The 16813-nt window shown below is 45.4% G+C and overlaps 1 protein-coding gene across 1 annotated transcript in view; it reads left to right on the top strand.

The window, feature by feature from the left end:
• Positions 1–16813, top strand: part of COG6 (component of oligomeric golgi complex 6) — a 129014-nt gene that overhangs the window by 17873 nt on the left and 94328 nt on the right. The window contains exon 4 of the mRNA XM_077298167.1: positions 1158–1216. Coding sequence (XP_077154282.1) covers positions 1158–1216 — 59 coding nt within the window. The remainder of the gene's footprint in view (positions 1–1157; positions 1217–16813) is intronic.

The raw sequence follows: 16813 nt of genomic DNA, 5'->3' as shown, positions 1-16813 counted from the left end.
GTAACGTTTTTTGGTCCCGACGGTCCGCCACAGCACGGCGCAACCGTCGCGACGTGTGGCAATGCGTCGCAAATGCGTCGCTAATGTTAGTCAATGCAGAAAAAACGCATCCTGCAAGCACATTTGCAGGATGCGTTTTTTCGGCAAAATGACGCATTTGCGACGTATTGCAGTTAACGCTAGTGTGAAAGTAGCCTTAGATGTCCAAGCACGGACCACTAATGCATGGACTTCCCGCTACTCTAACTGGAGCATGTCAACTGTGCATATTTCTGAGACTGTCCGGTTCAGGGGACCCATGGTCAGCCTGTACATTCTTGCATCGATTTGCACAGACATCTGTATGAGTCCTAAGGCCAATCCATAATACTAGTCTCTGATCTTATGTAAATAGAAGACATGATGGCGAGTTTGTATGTTCTCCCCGTGTTTGCGTGGGTTTCCTCCCACACTCCAAAGACTTACTGGTAGGGAATTTAGATTGTGAGCCCCATCGGGGACAGTGATGATAATGTCTGCGGAATATGTTAGCGCTATATAAAAATAAAGATTATTACTATTAACGGATTGTGAACAGATCTGCACCTTTATTTCGCGTGCCCCACTGCTGCTCACCAGGCCGGTAACAGGTATAACTACTGTGGTTGTTCCTGCTGTGAGCAGCTCCTGTGTTCAGTATTGGAGGCCTACATTACCTATGGCGGCACCGAGGATTACCATTCATTATTTCCTCTGTGTACCTGATGATTACTATAGACGGGCAATAATAATAATGGAGAAAAAAAGGAAATTCGTGTTTGTAGCTGAGTTATATATTCTAGCGCAGTAATATGGCTCCTGCTGATGTGACTGTGATGTTTTATACCCAGTATAAAGCAGGTATCGGTGACTTGTTTTCTCTAAGCCTGCAGTCGTCTTCTATCTGAGGGTCATTGTGCACTACTGTTCTCTGTAAGCAGCCACTTCAGCTTGTGGGGGTCTCTGGTGTTCTTCATTGCATTATTACGATGATCTGTTACACCCCCAGAAACCTTCCTATACTGGTGTATAATGGTTATTGCAGCTCTTCTTATCAGCTGCACGGTTATTACCTCTGCACTTTAGTGTCTCGGTTATTCAGATTTCTTAGTGAGGTTTTTTTTCTTTTGTTTTTTTAGGCAGCAAAAGAACAAACCCAGGATCTGATTGTGAAGACGACGAAACTACAAGCAGAAAAGTAAGTGGCACTCTGGTCTGCCTGCCGTCTGTGCAGTGTGGAGCACAGACCACACACCCCTCCAATATCATGTGTCAGATTGCGTGTTGTAACATGGCTCCTCTATCCTGCCCCTACATGTATTTGTACCACCGTAAAAATGATCTGATGTGCCGGTCATGAGAAATCTAGGGTAAAAGCCATAATCAGTAAGTGCACTGTGGGCGTGTTCATGCACTAACTCCTCCTTCTAAGTGCATGGACACTCCCACAGTGCATTTGCAGCCTTATTTGCAAAAGGCCTTCGTTTAGGCGTCTATACAGACCTCTAATTCCGTATATATAAACATGCTGACAGCTGATTATTGGGTCTGGGCTCTTTCATACTGCACCATCTTTTGTATGATGGCCTTCTTGCTGCTTATTTGCTTGTGGTGTATTCATTCGTGTATTCTGTACTACACATTTTTGTATGCAAAGCCTACTGCTCATTCCTGTACATGTGCCCGCCTCGCTGCTGCTTGTTCATGTGGGTGGGGCCCGCCTCGTTGCCGCTTGTTTCCATGGGTGGGGCCCGCCTCCTTGCTGCTTGTCCCCGAGGGTGGGACCAGCCTCAATGCTGGGTGGGGCCCACCTCCTGCCTCTTCGCTGCTGGTCTCCATGGATGAGGCCTGCCTTGTCGACCCAGGTTCCCGTGGGTGAGGCCCACTTTGTCGCCGCTGGTCCCTGTGGGTGAGGCCCACCTTGTCGCCGCTGGTCCCTGTGGGTGAGGCCCACCTTGTCGCCGCTGGTCCCTGTGGGTGAGACCCACCTTATCGCCGCTGGTCCCCGTGGGTGAGGCCCACCTTGTCGCCGCTGGTCCCCGTGGGTGAGGCCCGCCTTGTTCCCGCTGGTCCCCGTGGGTGAGGCCCGCCTTGTTCCCGCTGGTCCCTGTGGGTTAGGCCTGCCTTGTTGCCGCTGGTCCCCGTGGGTTAGGCCCACCTTGTCGCCGCTGGTCCCCGTGGGTGAGGCCCGCCTTGTTCCCGCTGGTCCCCGTGGGTGAGGCCCGCCTTGTTCCCGCTGGTCCCTGTGGGTTAGGCCTGCCTTGTTGCCGCTGGTCCCCGTGGGTGAGGCCCACCTTGTCGCCGTTGGTCCCTGTGGGTGAGGCCCACCTTGTCGCCGCTGGTCCCCGTGGGTGAGGCCCACCTTGTCGCCGTTGGTCCCCGTGGGTGAGGCCCGCCTTGTTCCCGCTGGTCCCTGTGGGTTAGGCCTGCCTTGTTGCCGCTGGTCCCCGTGGGTTAGGCCCGCCTCGTTGCTGCTGCTCATTCTTGCACTGTCCATTAATTATAATTTTTTGTTTGTGCAGTCTTTCTGTTCCATGCTGCAGAGGACATTGCAGCTTGTGTAAATCGCCTCTTATGTAATGTGCACAGTACGGCTTATTCATCCTGGGCATACGACAGCATATCCATTACTGAGATTTAACGCCAGGCGGCCGGCTGCAATCTGCTCTGTGATGAAGTTTTCCTTTTAGTGGCCATCTTAACTGCATTGTAGATTGTGCGAAGTAAAGATTTCCTTCCTGACCGTCCATAATGCCGACGTTCTATTCTTTATATGTAATAAAGCACTGGTGGGTGTACGGCGGAGGGGAGCTGCTCCGTCACTATTCTCTGTAATGGTGGCCAGCTTGGTGCTGCTTGTTATTTAGGAACTTCACCTTTTGGGAAATGAAGAATCGATCAGAGCGTCATCCTTATGTCCTAATTCCAGTAGATGAGTTGAGTAGGTGTGCGGCCGCCCTCGGTGATCTGCGGGCTCCGCTCTTCTTAGTGGACACGGCTCCATTTTTCTTATGCAGCGCTGCACTGTTCCCTTGAGTATTTTATCTTGCATTTTTTTTTCCTTCATCCGCTATACTGTTTAGCATATGGGTCTTTTTTTTTATTTAGTGGTAATGTTTCTGGTGATTATGAAGACGGCAGTGTGCACAGGATTCTCTGGAGGGGGACGACTTGTCTTTAGGCTGCTCTGCAGAATTACCCTGTGAGCAACATCTGATTGGTAAAGACCATAAAAATGAGCACAAACTAAAATGGCCCATATTTCTGGAACCAAGTGGCGGGTTTATGAAAACAAAAACAAAAAAAACGGAAAAAACGGGAACTTGGGGGACCAGCAGGAATAGGATACAAGTAAAAACCGGCCAGTTTTGACCTGGTCCTTTTTTATAGACACATCAACAGGATATCCTATAACTGTTACACAATGATGGCTTCCACCTCTCCCCCATCTCTAGGACAGGATCCCGCCTTGTGCTGCTAGGAACAGGGAGCTGGCCACACGTGCTTCATTATGGAGATATCCTATAATTGTTACACAATGATGGCTTCCACCTCTCCCCCATCTCTAGTACAGGATCCCGCCTTGTGCTGCTAGGAACAGGGAGCTGGCCGCACGTGCTTCATTATGGAGATATCCTATAACTGTTACACAATGATAGCTTCCACCTCTCCCCCATCTCTAGTACAGGATCCCGCCTTGTGCTGCTAGGAACAGGGAGCTGGCCACACGTGCTTCATTATGGAGATATCCTATAACTGTTACACAATGATGGCTTCCACCTCTCCCCCAGCTCTAGTACAGGATCCCGCCTTGTGCTGCTAGGAACAGGGAGCTGGCCACACGTGCTTCATTATAGAGATATCCTATAACTGTTACACAATGATGGCTTCTACCTCTCCCCCAGCTCTAGTACAGGATCCCGCCTTGTGCTGCTAGGAACAGGGAGCTGGCCGCACGTGCTTCATTATGGAGATATCCTATAACTGTTACACAATGATGGCTTCCACCTCTCCCCAATCTCTAGGACAGGATCCCGCCTTGTGCTGCTAGGAACAGGGAGCTGGCCGCACGTGCTTCATTATGGAGATATCCTATAACTGTTACACAATGATGGCTTCCACCTCTCACCCATCTCTAGTACAGGATCCCGCCTTGTGCTGCTAGGAACAGGGAGCTCGCCGCACGTGCTTCATTATGGAATTTTGAAAATTGCAGGGCAGCATGAGTTCTGCAGATTTGTAAATAGATTTATGAAAAATGTTTCAATATAACTTGTATTTTCAAAATCCCTGCTCTTTCTATGCTTAGGAGTCAAGGGGGCGGTCCTATTTTCTCACATAACTTTGACATCGGTAAGGGTGGCCAGCTAGACATCTAACACTACAGCTAGAGCTAAAAGGAAACTGTAGTATTTCATGAGCACCACTGAGATTTATGACATGTCAATCCAGTAGAACAAATATTAATTTTAATCAATTGGAATAAAAATTATTTCCACAATTGCATGTGTTTGAAAAAAAAAATGTTCCTGTGCTGAGATAATCTTATAAATGTGCCCCTGCTGTGTACTGCATAATGGCTGTGTATGACCGTGCAGGAACATGGTCTGATCATACCACAGCTCCCGGGCAGGGGAGGACGCAGACAGACAGGACAGCACGGGATCACCACTGATTGTTTTTATTAGGTAAAATATTTCAGTTCTTGTTTTTAAAAACTGTATTACTTCAAAGAAAGAATCAGCTGCGATCCCCTGCTGTAATGTCTGTACACCCTCTCCCCCTGCCCAGGACCTGTGGTATGATCAGACGATGTTCCTGTACGGTCACACATCCATTACACAGCAGGGGCACATATATGATTATCTCAGCACAGGAACATTTTATATAACCACATCCAATAGTGGAAATTATTATTATTCTGTTAATTATCTGTTAATTAAATTGAACTTTTGTTTGTGGTAAAGGCCCGTTAAGTGCTGCTTTAATTGAGCAGCTCTACAGTCCAGTAACTGTCCTCATACTCTTGACATCCATTCCCTTAATTTTTTTTTCCTGACTGGGTGAAGTACTATAGGAGCTGGAGTTTCCTTTCTCACACCTCCCGTATGCATGGCTCCTGCCAGTAAACAATGGCTTATCTGCGTGAAAGCGAATTTCTGGATTGTCAATCATCTATCAAATGAGATCAAGTTGCCTGAAAGTACAGGGACCATTTAATCTTTTATTTCTAATTATATTTTTTATGCTTTTTAAAGGGAACCTGTCACCCCCAAAATCGAAGGTGAGCTAAGCCCACCGGCATCAGGGGCTTATCTACAGCATTCTGTAATGCTGTAGATAAGCCCCCAATGTATCCTAACAGATGAGAAAAAGAGGCTAGATTATTACACCCCCTGTGGCGGTCCTGGTCCGGTTCTGGTCCGATGGGTGTCGCGGTCCGGTCCGGAGCCTCCCATCTTCTTACGATGATGTCCTCTTCTGGTCTTCACGCTGCGGCTCCGGCGCAGGCGTACTTATCTGTCCTGTTGAGGGCAGAGCAAAGTACTGCAGTGCGCAAGCGCTGGGAAAGGTCAGAGAGGCCCAGCACCTGCGCCCTGCAGTACTTTGCTCTGCCCTCAACAGGACAAAGTACGCCTGCGCCGGAGCCGCAGCGTGAAGACCAGAAGAGGACGTCATCGTATGAAGATGGGAGGCCCCGGACCAGACCGCGACACCCATCAAACCGGACCGGACCGCCCCTGGGTGAGTATAATCTAACCTCTTTTTCTCATCTTTCAGGATACATCGGGGGCTTATCTACAGCATTCCAGAATGCTGTAGATAAGCCCCTGATGCCGGTGGGCTTAGCTCACCTTCAATTTTGGGGGTGACAGGTTCCCTTTAACCTCTGTTAGACTTAGACTTATAAAGGTAAATTTTTTATGTATTTTTTTTTCTATTTTCTAAAAACAAATACCGTAGTTTTCAATTTGAATTTTTTATTTAAGTCATTATTTAGGCTCTTTTACATTTAGCTAAAAAAAAAAAAAAAAACATCCTTTGATTTTGAAGCTTTTTCTTCTACCACATTTCTTGCTGCTTACATGCCTTTTTTTTGGTTCTGCTAATTAGCAGCTAATTTTGAAATATTTTAAGTTCTGCACTATGATGAATATTTAGTAGTTTTCTCCACAGGGAATGTGCTGTGTGTTTTTTTTTTTTTATTTTTTTTTTTTCTTCATCTGAGAAGCCTAAATTTGGAGGGATGGATAATCAAAGGCACAGTTAAAAAAAGCAAAAAACATTCAATTAATTTTATAGACTGCAAGCGGTGGATGGCTGGAGTAATATTTTTGGCATGGCACACAAATATGTAGCTCTTTGTGAATAGGGAGCATCTGAATCAACCATGCCCGCCTCATCAAGACCAGCGAGAAAATTTATTAAAAAGTCCACGGCTGTTAGTACTTTTTAAATTTTTTTTCAAAATTATTAACATCTGAAAATAAAATCTGCACCATGAGGAGGTATGGATTTGCGACAGAATTTCTGCCATTTTTTTTTTTTTTTTTTTACTTAAAGGGAACCTGTCACCTGAATTTGGCGGGACCAGTTTTGGGTCATATGGGCGGGGTTTTCGGGTGTTTGATTCACCCTTTCCTTACCCGCTGGCTGCATGCTGGCTGCAATATTGGATTGAAGTTCATTCTCTGTCCTCCGGAGTACACGCCAGCGCAAGGCAATATTACCTTGTGCAGGCATGTACTCCAGAGGTCAGAGAATGAACTTCAATCCAATATTGCGGCCAGCATGCAGCCAGCGGGTAAGGAAAGGGTGAATCAAACACCCGAAAACCCCGCCCCTATGACCCAAAACTGGTCCCGCCAAATTCAGGTGACAGGTTCCCTTTAAAGTGGTTGTCCACTACTAGGACACCGCTGGAACAATGCTGGCGCGGGAGGGGAGTGTGCACTTTTTTAGATCAAGAAGGAGTTGTCCTTGTAGTGGACAACTCCATTAAAGATTAACCGCCCTTTTTATTTTTTTTTTCTTGTTAATCAATAGTACACATGAAAATGGTAAACTTTGTAAAATATCTTACTGGTGAGGCTACTTTCACACTAGCGTCGTGCACTGCACGTCGCTATGGGACGTTGCGGCGCACCGACGCTAACTGTGAAAGCGCCGCACAACGGTGGCAGCGGATGCAGGGAGGAGGGGGCCGAGTTCCGGCTGCGCATGCGCGGTCGGAAAAGACGCTCACGAGGCACAAAAAAAGTTACATGTAACTTTTTTTGTGCCGACGGTCCGACGCAACACGACGCAACCGTCACATGATGGTTGCGACGTGTGGCACTGCGTCGCTAATTCAACTCTATGGAGAAAAAACGCATCCTACAAGCAATTTTGCAGGATGCGTTTTTTCTACAGAACGACGCATAGCCTCGTGCCGTGCACGACGCTAGTGTGAAAGAGGCCTGAAATGTTCTTCTTTCTCCTCCTGGACTGATCGACCATTTTCAATTCACTGGGAAGCTCTGTCTTCAGTGAATACAAACTTTCCTGAGAGAGATGATCACAGTTGGTGCACATGAGGTTTTATGGAACTAGTAGTGGAAAATCGGCGTCTGCCTCTAGCTCGTCCCCTCTCCATAGAACTTGAAAACACCAACTGTCATCTTGTCTTCAATGGACACAGATTTTACCAATCCATTGAGAGAGAAAGCTCGGTCCAGGAGGAGAAACAAGCAGGCTTCTCTGAAAAAAAAATTAATAAATTTGCATTTTTGATCTTTTTATGTTGTGCAAAAAATTTGAACAAATTGTGTTTTTTATGGCTGTTTACTCTAGAAACTGTTCTAAAATGCTTAAGTGTGGACTTGTGGTCTTTAGACATTCTGTATTTTACTATAGATCTTTGTCAGCAGAGTTTTATACCCCCAAAAACCCCTCAATACAGAACACACTGCTGAATGTTGTGCATCAAAGCAGCTGAAGGCTTTAACACTAAGTTGGGTATTTGTGCAGAACGTATCCATAGGATATAATAGACAAATACACTGTTCAGTACAAAAAAAGTTCCAAGAAAAAAACCTCAAAACACACTATATACAGATTTTACAATGGAGGTCAAGGGGAATGTATACAAAAAGTCCCTTTTTTTTAACACATTTGTTGTGTATAAATTAGGAATGACATTCTTTCTGGCCATTATATGACTGGTATCCTGCATTTTTCATCAGTTTTCTCCTTTTCTGGCTGTGTTCAGTTTTCAGTTGCATCTGAGTTGTTGGGAGGAGACTAGCTGCTGTACTGTCTGCCATGCACAGCACACAGAGATGGATTACTGCCCTTCTTGCTATGTAGCACATAGGCAGAAGCAGCAGCAGAATTTACCCCTTAACCCCCGGAGCTTTTTTCGGTTTTGCGTTTTCGTTTTTCGCTCCCCTCCTGCCCAGAGCCATAACTTTTTTTTTTTTTTTTTAATTTTCCCATCAATATGGCCATGTGAGGGCTTATTTTTTGCGTGACGAGTTATACTTTTGAACGACACCATTTGGTTTTACCATGTCATGTACTATAAAACGGGAAAAAAAATTCCAAGTGCGGTGAAATTGCAAAAAAAAGTGCAATCCCACACTTGTTTTTTGTTTTGGCTTTTTTTGCCAGGTTCACTAAATGCTAAAACTGACCTGCCATAATGATTCTCCAGGTCATTACAAGTTCATAGACACCAAACATGTCTAGGTTATTTTTTATGTAAGTGATGAAAAGAAATTCCAAACTTTGCTAAAAAAATAAAAAAATTGTGCAATATTCCGATACCCGTAGCGTCTTCATTTTTCGTAATCTGGGGTTGGGTGAGGGCTTATTTTTTGCGAGCCGAGCTGATGTTTTAATGATACCATTTTGGTGCAGATATGTTCTTTTGATTGCCCATTATTGCACTTTAATTCAATGTCGTGGCAACCCAAAAAAAGTAATTCTGGCATTTGGAATTTTTTTTTCGCTACGCCGTATAGCGATCAGGTTAATTCTTTTTTTTTTTTATTGATCGGGCGATTCTGAACGCGGCGATACCAATTATGTGTAGGTTTGATTTTTTTTTTTTGAATAGGGTGTGATTTGAACTTTTTTTTTTTTTTTCATATTTTGTAAAACATTTTTTTTTTTTTTTTTTTACTTTTGCCATGCTTCAATAGCCAATAGGAGGCAAGAAACTGGCATAGCCTGATCAGCTCTGCTACATACGAGCAATGCTCAGATCACCTCTATGTAGTAGAATTGCTGCATTGCTATGAGCGCCGACCACAGACTGCAATCTGGCATCAACAACCATAGAAGTCTTCAGGACACCTCTAGGTGTTATGCCAACGCACCGATGACCCCCGATCATGTGACGGTGGTCACCAGTTAGCGCATTTCCGGCTGGACGTCATCGTAAGAAGATGGGAGGCCCCGGACCGCGACGCCCATCGGGCCAGAACCGGGCCGGAGACCGCCCCTGGGTGAGTATAATCTAACCTCTTTTTCTCATCTTTCAGGATACATGGGGGCTTATCTACAGCATTACAGAATGCTGTAGATAAGCCCCTGATGCCGGTGGGCTTAGCTCAATTTCGATTTTGGGGGTGACAGGTTCCCTTTAAAATAAGCAAGTTTCCAATGATCTTGTTTTTTTTTTTTAAATCTGCTTTCACTCTCCTGCAATGATAGATTTCACCTTTTATAGTGTACTGTGTATCATGGAGCCCAGCCTCCAATACCTGGCAGTGTGCAGTAGCTACATTCCAGGAGAGCGATTAACTCTTATTATCCGGGTCCGCTTTGCTAAGTCCATTGATTTCAGTACAGCAGCTAGATGTTCACCTCCCTCCTCACTCTTATCCTCTGAAGAGATGCAGTTATAGATCACCAGCCCAGCAGCTTTCACCACAGGCCTCATAATCATGGCTCTCACTGTCCTGAGCGGTGTGCTTGCTCAAATGTTTTGAAATCTGTGTAAATGCAGGAATAACAATGCAGACTCAGAACAAACACTACTAATACTACAGTTAAGTTCACCAGCACTGTCACTCGGGGAGGAGAGCCTCACTGCCAGAATCAAGAAGTAAGGAAACTTTAAGGAGATTACATTGCTATAAACCTCTCAAGAGACAACTTGAGACAGGGCATAACTTGCTGATTGCTGGGGGTCCCATCACAGCCTAGAAGTTTCTGCAGATCTGTGTCTGGATGGAGATCATGCACACCATCACTCCATTACTTACCTATAGGAGGAGATGGTTATGGGCTTCAGCTATCTCCAACGCTCCTATGGAAAATGATTGGAGCAATGAGGTGCATGCTTGATCTCCACTCCATTTAGACGGGGCTCTGCAGAATTTTCTAGGGTGCGGTGGGACCCCCGGTCATCAGCAAGTGTAGTTTTCCTTTTACACTAAAAAAACCTGAAGGATATGTTGCCCTTGGTCTGATTTAAACCTGGTACCATAGGACTGCCAGGGAGCAAGGTTGGTGTCTTCTTAACGCCAACATCACTTTTGTTTTTCATCCATTTTAAGCTTTTTTTCACACTTTAGATTTGATTGTTGCTAGAACTTCGGACCCATGTGTAGTGCAGTGGTGTGTGTCGGGCGGTATCAGTGCTTGTAACGTGTGTGAACAGAGCCCGAGCATTATGATGAATGGTGGACGATGCCTCTGTAATCCTCACAATTGCTTCTAATTTAGCCGAGTGCGAGGGAAGCTGCCAACTTGTAGGAGAAAAATTATGTTCTTAGAAATTAATCTTCAGGATAACTTCTGCAGCCTTTATTCCTACAGTAGGAGCGTAGTCCACAGTGGCCGGCTATGTGTTTCACAACCGTACACCGGGTATTTGTATGTCTGCCCTGAAAAGTCTCACTTGTGAAGGAATGAAAGCTCCAGAAGATTAACCCAAGTGCTGAATCGTATGGATTAATTATTATTATTTATTTATATAACATCATTAATTCCATGGTGCTGTACATGTGAAAAGGGGTTACATACCGGGTTATAGATATCGTTAACAGTAAACAAATTTACAGTGACAGACTGGTACAGAGGGGGGAGGACCCTGTCCTTGCAGACTTACATTCTTCGGGATAATGGGGAAAGAGACAGGAGGTCGGTGTGCGGCAGCTCTGGTGGTGGTGAGTCGGCAGCTCGGGTGGTTGGTGAAGCAGCAGCTCGGGTGGTTGGTGAAGCGGCAGCTCTGGAGGTGGCGATGCGGCAGCTCGGGTGGTTGGTGACGTGGCAGCAACTCGGGTGGTTGGTGAGTGCGGCAGCTCGGGTGGTGGTGAGGCAGCAGAATGGTTATTGCAGGCTGTAGGCTTTCCTGAATAGATGGGTTTTCAGGTTCCGTCTGAAGGATCCAAGGGTGGTGGATAATCGGACGTGTTGAGGCGTGGAATTCCAGAGGATGGGGGATATTCGGGAGAAATCTTGGAGGCGGTTGTGTGAGGAATGAATAAATGTGAAGGAGAGTAGGAGGTCTTGGGAGGATCGAAGATTACGTGAGGGAAGATAGTGGGAGATTAGTTCAGAGATATAAGGAGGGGACAGGTTGTGGATGGCTTTGTAGATCAGTGTTAGTAGTTTGAACTGGATTCGTTGGGGAATTGGGAGCCAGTGGAGGGATTTGCAGAGGGGAGAAGCAGGGGCGTAGCGAAGAGAGAGATGAATTAGCCGAGCAGCAGAGTTGAGGACAGACTGGAGTGGTGCAAGGGAGTTAGCGGGGAGGGAGAGGTTGTGAGATTAGATAAGGAACAGAGGTTGGTGAAGATGAGTTCTAGTGTATGTCCGTCTTTGTGGGTGGCTGTGGAGGACCACTGAGTAAGTCCAAAGGACGAGGTAAGGGCCAAGAGCTTGGAGGCTGCTGGCTGGTGGGTGTCTGTTGGGATATTAAAGTCACCCATTATGATGGTGGGGATGTCAGCAGAGGGAAAGTGAAGAAGCCAGGTGGAGAATTGGTCAATGAAGGCAGTGACTGAGCCCGGTGGTCAGTATATGACAGCCATTTGGAGATTTGGAGATTAGAGGGAGAGTAGATACGGACAGAGTGAATCTCGAAAGAAGGGACAATAAGGGAGGGTGGGGGTTGGATAGGGTTGAAGTAACAGTTTTTGGAAAGAAGGAAATCCACTCCCCTGCCATGTCTGTTGCCAGAGCGAGGAGTGTGGGTAAAGTGGAGGCCACCTTAACTCAATGCAGCAGGGGAGGCCGTGTCAGTGAGGGCCAGGAAGGAAAGGTTGCAGGAAGTAAGGAGACCGTGGATCACGTGGAGCTTGTTGCAGACAGAGCGGGCATTCCAAAATGCCCCAGAGAGAGGAAGCAGGGGGATGGGGGTTAGTGGCACAGATTTTAAGTGTGAGGGATTGCGGTAGTTTCTCTTAGTGTGAGAAGGATAGGGGTGAGGATTAGTGGGATGTATGAGGTGGGGGGGGGGGGCAGGATTGGGGGATATGTCACCAGCAGTGAAAATGAGAGGGGGAGATAGTTATTTGGTTTGAGGGTGCAGGGGTAGGGGCTAGCGAAGGAGAGTGAGGATTAGTGGAGGAGAAACTGTGAGGGCAAATGTGAGTATGGTTAAATAGCAGGGAAGAAAGGAAAAGCAAGTAAAATTAGAATACAGTGATTAGTCTAACCGTCTGACCGATTCCTGGACTATTTCTGGCATATTTCTGATGATACACTTAAAAGATGTCACTTCAAATGATGTCACATCTGACTAAAGTCGATTAATATCCATGAACGCTAAAATACATTTTGCGCTTACTTCTGCTGCTGCTACTAGACTTATATTCCCCAAACTTTTCCTGATTGAGGATATTAATGTCCCATCTTTAGGGTAGACTCTGAATATCGTATCACTGGGTATCTGACTCCTGGCACCCCTTCCCTCATCTGTTTCAAGGGGCCACAGCTCTCAGCGGGCTCTTCACACTTTCCTGCTTTGCATGCCCACTTGCAACTTATTAGCGGCTTTGTTTTTTTCCAAGCATTACTGTATTGACGTTAATGGGTCTCTGCAGACCCCTTTAAACAGCTGATTGGGTGGAGGGGTCATAAGGTTTGTTAAAATAATCGTTTGAGCGATGCGATGAGCAGATAATGTCAGACGAGTGTTCATATAGGAAGAAAATCATATGGATGAAATGGTTGAATGTCAGTTCTTAGGTCATGCACCATGTTCACACACATGGCTAATCTGAATTAATGGTGGGTGATGAGTGATAATATTTACTTTGAATACATGAATTCCTAAGTCATTGTACAAACATTTTCGTTTTTTTTTCAATAATCACGATTATGTGCTCTCTCCATTACTATAACTGAACTGTTTTTTGTTTTTTTTTTGCCTTGTGTCACGATCAACCCTATTTAGGACTTGAATTTCCACTCCTTGAAACAATTTGCATTTACATTTCACAATTTCCAAAAGTTGTTTGGCCATTTTTTTTGCTCAATCTGTCTCATGCATGATGAATGAATGTTATTGGAAACCTTATTCGGTTGCACTACCTATTCACGTTACACAGTAATCATGAATGATGGGTCATTGGATTGGATTGATGGATTGCCAGCCAGTGTAAATGCAGCCTAAAGGGGTTATCGAGGACTAGATTAAATATTTTTTTCTTCAATGAGCCAAAAGACTAGCGGGTAAGTAGTTACTACCTGCTTGTCCTGCCCGGTGCCAGTTCAGAGCTGTCACTGACCTCTCCTGCCAGCGATTCAGCTGCTCCACGTCAACCCAGCAGCTCTTCTTCTTCTGAGCTGGTCTGTTGATGGGGTGTGATTGCTGACGTCAGGCTGATTGACAGCCGGCTTCCTGCAGTTATGCAGTCACACTCAATCATCAGAGCAAAGAGATGTGACGTCAGAGGAAGCCACAAAATTGCCAGCAGGAGCGGTCTGTGTCCACTGGGTGAGAATAGGCAAGTAGTTAGCAACAACCTGCCTGTTTTTTTTATTTACTGAGGGCCTAAGAACTTATATAGCCCTGGATAACCGCTTTAAAGGTGTTATCTGGCCTTAGGGTAGAAGTCTGCTGTTACTCTATTGCAGATTTGTGAATCCTCACATTGTGCTCACTGCACTCCGTGATAATTCTCTGGTGTGCCTGTAACCTGCAGTGGACAGGTGTGTGAGTGCAAGTATGCGATTTGCATGCATGTGGTCATGTGCTGACTAGACATGTGTGGCCCCGCTTAATGCAATTGATTTGAGCTAGGCCTGACACTTCCAATCGGAATGTTGCTGGAAGTATGCTAATTCCATACTTGCAGCCGCATGACTGCCTGCTCCCGGCATCGGAGAATTCTGATAGTGTGCAATGTGACTGCAGACTTGTAGCCTAACAGCGGGCAACCCCTTTAAAGCTCTGTGCATTTTGCATTTTTTTTTTAGGTGGATTCCGGCTGTGTGACCTTAGCATATGCGCCCCATAAATGTTAAATCTACATTGCTCTGCTCATGATCCGTCTTATGTCACTTCTGTTAACCGCTTCAGGGTTTGGAAAGCAGTTAAAAGAAGTGACATTCTTATTTTTGGGGGGGCTTTGCCTGGGAAGCCGCCCACTATTTTTACTTAACAGAATAGTGTAGGAACGATGGCAACGCTGCCTGCGGAAAGCAACAGATGGCAATTTCCTGATGCAGCTTCACCGTAATGGGAAACTATGGGAAAACTTAGTGGCTGAGCCAGCATCTGAAAGACATAGTGTGTACTTACCCTAGTTTGATTCTCACTAATGGGAGATATACGGTATATATAAAGTGGGTACGGAAAGTATTCCGACCTCTTTTAATGTTTCACTCTTTGTTTCACTGCAGCCATTTGGTAAATTCAAAAAAGTTCATGTTCTCCCATTAATGTACACTCTGCACCCCATCGTGACTGAAAAAAACAGAAATGTAGAAATTTTTGCTAATTTAATTAAGAAAGAAAAACTGAAATATCACATGGTCATAAGTATTCAGACCCTTTGCTCAGACACTCATATTTAAGTCACATGCTGTCCATTTCTTTGTGATCTTCCTTTAGATGGTTCTACTCCTTCATTAGAGTCCAGTTGTGTTTAATTAAACTGATAGGACTTGATTTGGAAAGGCACACACCTGTCTATACAAGACCTCACAGCTCACAGTACATGTCAGACCAAATAAGAATCATGAGGTCAAAGGAACTGGCCAAGGCGCTCAGAGACAGAATTGTGGCGAGGCACATATCTGGCCAAGGTTACAACATAATTTCTGCAGTACTCAAGGTTCCTAAGAGCACTGTGGCCTCCATAATCCTTCAATGGAAGAAGTTTGGGAGCACCAGAAGTCTTCCTAGACCTGGCCGTCCAGCCAAACTGAGCAATCGTGGGAGAAGAGCCTTGGTGAGAGAGGTAAAGAAGAACCCCAAGATCACTATTTCTGAGCTCCAGAGATGCAGTACGGAGATGGGAGAAAGTTCCACAAAGTCAGCTATCACTGCAGCCCTCCACCAGTCGGGCCTTTATGGCAGAGTGGCCCGACGGAAGCCTCTCCTCAGTGCAAGACATATGAAAGCCTGCATAGAGTTTGCTAAGAAGCACATGAATGACTCCCAGACTATGAGAAATAAGATTCTCTGGTCTGATGAGAGGAAGATAGACCTTTTTGGTGATAATTCTAAGTGGTATGTGTTGAGAAAACCAGGCACTGCTCATCACCTGCCCAATGCAATCCCAACAGTGGTACATGGTGGTGGCAGCATCGTGCTATGGGGTGTTTTTCAGCTGCAGGGACAGGACGACTGGCTGTCATTGAAGGAAACATGAATGCGGCCAAGTACAGAGATGGATGAAAACCTCTTACAGAGTGCTCTGGACCCCAGACTTGGCCGAAGGTTCATCTTCCAGCAAGACAATGACCCTAAGCACACAGCTAAAATAACAAAGGAGTGACTTCAGAACAGAACTTCAGAACAACTCTGTGACCATTCTTGACTGGCCCGGCCAGAGCCCTGACCTAAACCCAATTGAGCATGTCTGGAGAGACCTGAAAATGGCTGTCCACCAACATTCACCATCCAACCTGATGGACCTGGAGAGGATCTGCAAGGAAGAATGGCAGAGGATCTCCAAATCCAGGTGTGAAAAACTTGTTGCAACATTCCCAAGAAGACTCATGGCTGTACTAGCTGAAAAGGTGCTTCTCCTCAATACAGAGCAAAGGGTCTGAATACTTATGACCATGTGATATTTCAGTTTTGCTTTTTTTAATAAATTTGCAAAAATTACTACATTTCTGTTTTTTTTTGGGGGGTGCAGAGTGTACATTAATGAGGAAAAAAATAACTTTTTTGAATTTACCAAATGGCTGCAATGAAACAGAGTGAAAAACGTAAAGGGGTATGAATACTTTCCGTACCTACTGTAAATGTTATATATTAAAGGAGTTTTCCTGGTTCAGCACATGAATCTTCGTTTTAGAATGAACTTGGAGTAGGTTCTGTTCCAATACACAAGTAGCTTTTGTCTCGCGTGTTGTGGAGCTGTATAGAATTCTGCCTATAGAGAGGCAATTAGTTTCCCCTGCAGCTTACTTAATCTGGTAAATGTAAGAAATTGCCTCAATCCCGTATTGTCCGCTCTCCCTCTAGTTTCCGATCGGTTTGCAGTGCAGCAGACACCGGCTTGTATAACTGGCCCCACTGGTGGGAAATATATTTTACATGGTGAGATTATTATCACGCTTAAACCAGCTTTTCTTAATGAACTTGTTTAGTTTAGTTCTCCTGGTCTTTTCTATTCTG

Source organism: Ranitomeya variabilis, chromosome 3 (genome assembly GCF_051348905.1).
Source record: "Ranitomeya variabilis isolate aRanVar5 chromosome 3, aRanVar5.hap1, whole genome shotgun sequence".
Taxonomy (NCBI): domain Eukaryota; kingdom Metazoa; phylum Chordata; class Amphibia; order Anura; family Dendrobatidae; genus Ranitomeya; species Ranitomeya variabilis.
The sequence above is the reverse complement of the archived record's forward strand: the minus strand, read 5'-3'. Positions and strand labels throughout refer to the sequence as shown.